Below are 5496 nucleotides of genomic sequence, written 5' to 3' on the forward strand. Positions count from 1 at the left end.
TAATCTAGTAAAACAAGTCCCACTGCACCCCTACTGCAGAATGAGTACTTTTCATACTTTTAAGTACATTTTGCCGATACTCTGTTACTTACATGAGTCTTAATACCACTTTCTGCTTCGACTCCACTACATTTCAGAGGGAAGTATTTACTGCATATCAATCATGACAGCTTAAGTAACTTTACAAACTAAGATTTTTGCACCCAAAACATGACCACGTGCAAGTACAGCTGAAATGATCGGGTAATTAATCGACAAATTAACTGACACCGATTTTAATAATTTTTCACGCAAACACATTTTATTAGTCCAGTTACACAAATGTGACTTTTTCTGCTTTCCTTTTGATTATTTGATTTTTAATAATGATGTTTGGATTATTGGGAGGACAAAACAACACCTGACAGTCCAGTCTATACAGAGATGATTAAAGAATAAATTTGGCCATTAAGAGATAGTTACTTTATCACTTCAATTGTAGCGTCTATCCCATCTTTATTGTATTGTTCTAGTCTGCTGCAGATCAATGTGCATATAGCAACACTGGATAAGAACTTCAAAGTTGTCATGGGTAATTTCACTGGATTGGCCGACATAGTTTATTTTCTATAGATTACATAGTGTAAGAAAATAAAAGACAAAATTCACATCAACAACTTCTTTAGAACAAAGATGTTTATTCGCATTCACCTGAAGCAATTACAAGACAATTGAGAGATTCACAGAGGAATGCAATACACATAAATTGGCAGTCTGAACTGCCTTTAAACCCTTCACTAGGAGTCACACTGGACCCAATTTTCAAAAAGCGAGCAAAACCAATTATTAACAGTGGATAAACCACAGAGGGGGATAGAAGGAGAGGAGGGAGAATAAAGAGAAAAGGAAGGAGGAGAGAATCTGTACAGCACATGGAGGGAAGGAGAGGTCACAAGACAGGAGAGGATGGTTGATCTGCCACACCTGTGAGCTTACAAACCGGCAAACGGCAGCGGAGGGTCGAGCCCCGGAACAGCGCCGGGCACTCAGCACCGCAACACGCCACACCATGTCACCACCGCACTGCACCGCATCTTAACAGCTAACCAGCATTACTCAACTGCTACACAACTGCGCCTAGTGCACAAAAGATACACAAGAAAGAGGGTTAGAGTCATAGGAAAGCAACTTTTACTAGACAGAAAAAAGAGATTTGACAGAAAAGAAAAATGCTATACTGCTGGATTAGCAATTCACAAATTAAGTGGCACTACGATACTATAATTTTTGTTTTTATGTAACTGTACAGTAAGCCATTTTTCCCCAATGAGTGGTATTAACATAGCTCTAACGCTCTGAACATCCCAACATGGAGCCTTTTTCTACATCAAATCAAACCCTTTCATTTCCATCTAGAAAGAGTAAACAAGGGATTTTGTTAAATCTATTTTAAATCAAAAAAAAAAAAAAAAGAATTTATGAATGTGTACAAATTTAATCCAAAAACCCCAATTTAAAAAGGAGGGACAAAAAAAAACAAACAAAACAAAAACAATCTTACAAATCCCTTACAGTATGCTCAGCTTTACAAACAATGACCACATAAAAGTTACAGAATTTGTTTAGGCAAATTAAGTCAAATGAAACATTTAAAACACTTTTAGACCAAGCTCCAATAACCTTTCAGTCTGCATTCAGTGGTAATAGTGGAGTCCACTTGCTCAATGTGAGACTCTTCCTGATGTCCTCAGCAAAGGCTCGATCATCTGAGATCTGGAAGGAAAGAGAGAGCAGAGTTGACAAGAGCAAAACAAAACAGCTCCCAACTCCTGCAGCTCACACTGGATATTTAATGCAGTAATGGTCTGATCTTTTTCCCCTGACAGTAACATTTATGGACATCCATCTTAGTGCAATATACCTAACATTTCTAGAAATTTCCACATTTGTTTACAAACCTTTCTTGGTCCCCTCTCCCAAAAAGCTAGGTCTAAAACAGACTCTTACACTCCGGCATATGTGAAAAACAAACCTCGGGGTCCGTACCCTTTGTGAGAGGCGGAGGGAAACCACAGGCACAGGTGGGAACAGTGCTCAGCGCATCTGCCTGTGATCCCCGTGAACGTACCTCACCACACCACCTCATACACCAACTGACAGCCCGAACCACCGCTGCTTTTGGTGACCTGCTCCTTAGCAACTGCCATCGCTCTCAGCAACAGGCAGGGCACATGGGCGGGTCACACACTAACTGCTCTCACACTGCCACACCCCCATCTCCTCCTCCTCCTCCTCCCTTTGCAAACAGGACTCCGCAGCTTGGAGGAAAGAATTCCACATTTAGGTGAACGTTTTGAAGGAAGCACTCCCCCACGTCCCTCCCACGCACACTCAGATCGAGTACAAATGTGATTAACACCCCCCTATTTTAAAATTTATGATAAAGTAGGCCACATCAACCCAAATCTGCTGTTGCCTGTGTGTGCTTTAGTTTGGCCAGGAATGCAGGCAAAGTAAAGCGCACGCAGAAGTTAAAAGGACATCCGTCCAAATGTTATTTTAATTTCTAAAAACAATTTCAGGATTCTGCAGACTTTGTTGCTTGAGAGCAAAGGACTGAAATGTAGCAACAAAACTACAGAATACGAACCCTAGTGATGACAGACAGCCATCCCAGATATAATATTTAAAGTAAATAACATAATCCACCCGTTCCCGTGAATACCGTCGTATTGTGTCCAAGTTTGGATTAACACTCTGCTCCGTTGTCCTCTGGGGATTTAGGCCTACTCTTGGATTTGGACCTGGACCTGGATTTGGACCCTCTGTTGGATTGCGGGGTTCGACTCCTCGACTTGGACCTGGAGCGGGACCGTGACCTGGAGGGAGACTTCGACTTGCTTCGCCTGGGGGTTCTGGACTTGGACTTAGACTTGGACCTGGACCGTGACCTGGATCTGGAGTAGGAGCGGGACCTGGAACGGCTGTAGTGGTGGCGGCTCCTGGATCGGGAACGGCTTCGGCTCCTGGAGCGGCTTCGGCTACGTCTGCGGCGGCGTGGACTGGCTGAACGGCTGTGGATGGAGAGAAACACTTCAGTAAAACAGTAAACCAAAATCAGATGGAAAACAAACATGTAAAGATCCATAACTTCCTTTGTTAAACTGTAACTGAACAGATATCCAATTAAACATCAGCACAAAGAGACATAGCTGCACTGTAGGTGGCAAAAATACTCATCAATAGATTAAAGTCTGCAGTTTAAAGATTAACAGACCTATAAATAAATCAGCCCTGACTTGTTATACAACCACAGAAGTCAATGCAAGATACTGTAGGCCTGCAGTTAGCTGGGTTATAATGATTTACGTGTAGCTTTTAGCTGAACGTGTTGCTACACTGTGAGAAACATTAGTGTTTACATGGCATACGGGGGTAAAGAGCGGGAATTAATTTCAAGCTACTTTTATTTTGTAGCTGCTCGCGCACACCATGTGGTCGGGCTACCCTAACAAGTCCCTCAACTAGACTAAAATTACCTCCTGCTTCTGCGCCCATACCCTCCATATCTGCGTTGCGGAGCCCCTCTCCGGCTGTACATGGAGTCCGGAGGTCGTCCGTAGCGGGCCATCTGCACCCGGAGCTCCCTCCCGTCGAGCAGCGCGCCGTCCATCGCGTCCATCGCGTCCTCGGCGTCGCGCTTGTCGAGGAACCGCACGAAAGCGAACCCGCGGCTCTCCTTGGTGTACCTATCCCGGGGGATATACACATCGCCCACGCGGCCGTACTTCTCAAAAACGCGGCGCAGAGTCTCCGGCGAGGTGCGGTACGTGAGGTTGTCCACTTTCAGGGAGGTCATCCCCTCCACGTCTGGCGGCGGCCTTCCGTAGCTCATCTTCTTCGTCTCCGAGCAACAGAGCTGGCCGGTAAAGACGAAACCCCCGTAGGCCTTTCTGTTAGCTAAGCGAGTTAATGCTAATTAATAAATCTCCGGTTGGTGTGGTTCACTCAGATTCGGGTTTATTTTTTAATTGTTTGGCCCCGGACGTCGTACCTACCGCGCTACATTCACGTGAAATGGCGGCAATAAAGCTTCCTTTTCCCCTCTCTTTGCGCCCCTCGCTGGCCTCCTCTGATTGGCTGCTTGCCTGTCCGCCTTTCTCCACATGAACCGTCACACCGCCCCCTGGCGGCGGGGAGTCGCTACTGACGGCGAGGTGGCACCAGTTATTCTGCTTTTGTTTCACTAAAAGTCACAATAAAAGATATTTATCAAGAATTACAGCTCATTTTTTGAGTTTAAAGTGGTTGTTTTGATTACTATCACCCTACTTGTTGCAACAAGTGCTTCAGTTAGCGTTTAAAAAATATGATTGAGATGATGAAAACCAGTCAATATTTTGATGATTTTTTGATTTTTTAACATGTTTGCTTCAGAAATTTCTGTAAATCAATTTAAAAAAAAAAAAATTGATCTATTTATTATTAAAACCCACCTTGGTCAGATTCTTTGATCAACTAAAATCGTACTTTTTGCATGCAACACGCATGTAAAAACATTTGCTTTCAACACTGATGCATTAAGGTTTTCTTTTTTTTAATTTCATTTTAAATTGTCAGCAAACAGTGACAAAGGTAAACATAGAATCACATACAAACATAGAAGACGGCATAAAGAAACAAGTTTAACAGAAAAAAATAAAGCAATAAAAGTACAAAAACAAAAAAATACAAAAAAAACATCAAACATATTTCTTATCATAATTGTTTTTCATGCTTTTTGTTTTGTGCAGAAGAGGTTTTTGATATGTATTGCTCCATTTCCTTCATAAACACAAAGAATTGAGTTTGTTTTTTATTTTATTAATGTGAAATTTGGCGAGAAGTCAAATCAGATTGATGAGGATAAATGCATTACCGTCCATGTCACTATGATCGCAACAACAAAATATTATATTTCTATTGTAAAAAGCAAAGTCAGTGAAAATGTTGCATTGAGGTTTTGCTCTTTTTATAAATGCGTCTCTTTGCGCCCCTCGCCGGCCTCCTCTGATTGGCTGCTTGTTCCTCCACACGAACACGTCACACTGCCCCCTGTCGGCGGGGGGGCGCTATTGACGGCAAGGTTGCACCGTTATTCTGCCTTTGTTTGGCTTATTTTCACAAAAAAATGATCCCACAAGCTTTTTATTACGAGTTAACGCTCATTTTTATAGTTTAAAGTCGTTATTTGGACTCTTGTGTGGTTATACAGCTCACACAGATTGATTTCTACCACCCTACTTGTTGCAAAAAAAAAAAAAAAAAAAAAAGCTTTTTATATCATATGTTCACCATTTTCCGGCTATAAATGGTTGAAGTTGTACTTTAATCTGACGCTGAGGGGGGGTGATCGGTGCCTCTGCTCCGTCCTCTCTGCACTGCAGTCAGCGCCACTCGCGCATTTGGTGGAGGAAGGTCACGTTACAAAGCGGGTCGGCACTAGGAGGACTGCGCAAAAAAACCACGGCCCGGATT

The 5496-nt window shown here is 42.8% G+C and overlaps 1 protein-coding gene across 4 annotated transcripts; it reads right to left on the minus strand.

Annotated features, from left to right (window-relative positions):
• Positions 1-657: 657 nt before the first annotated feature.
• Positions 658-4086, minus strand: srsf2a (serine and arginine rich splicing factor 2a). Of its 4 annotated transcripts, none has more exons than XR_012180554.1 (3): positions 3540-4065; positions 1660-3053; positions 658-1116 (listed from the first exon to the last, which is right to left on the minus strand). XR_012180554.1 is itself a non-coding variant. In XM_073489428.1 (3 exons), the coding sequence occupies exons 1-2, from the start codon at positions 3872-3874 to the stop codon at positions 2729-2731; spliced, it is 660 nt and encodes a 219-aa protein (XP_073345529.1). In that variant the 5' UTR covers positions 3875-4086; the 3' UTR covers positions 658-1752; positions 2705-2728. The 4 variants fall into 4 exon arrangements, 3 of the variants coding, with proteins under 3 accessions (XP_073345529.1, XP_073345528.1, XP_073345527.1); XM_073489428.1 differs by having other exon boundaries at positions 658-1752; positions 2705-3053; positions 3540-4086; XM_073489427.1 differs by having other exon boundaries at positions 658-1752; positions 2705-3053; positions 3519-4065.
• Between the last annotated feature and the right edge of the window lie 1410 nt (positions 4087-5496).

Source organism: Pagrus major, chromosome 20 (assembly GCF_040436345.1).
Source record: "Pagrus major chromosome 20, Pma_NU_1.0".
NCBI classification, from domain to species: Eukaryota; Metazoa; Chordata; class Actinopteri; order Spariformes; family Sparidae; genus Pagrus; species Pagrus major.

Bases quoted from the DNA above. Each gene is read 5' to 3' on its own strand.
- srsf2a (XM_073489427.1), bottom strand. From the start codon at position 3,874: ATGAGCTACGGAAGGCCGCCGCCAGACGTGGAGGGGATGACCTCCCTG. The intron at 3,054-3,518 runs GTAATTTTAGTC...CTCCATCCACAG, and splicing joins TATGGGCGCAGAAGCAGGAG to CCGTTCAGCCAGTCCACGCC.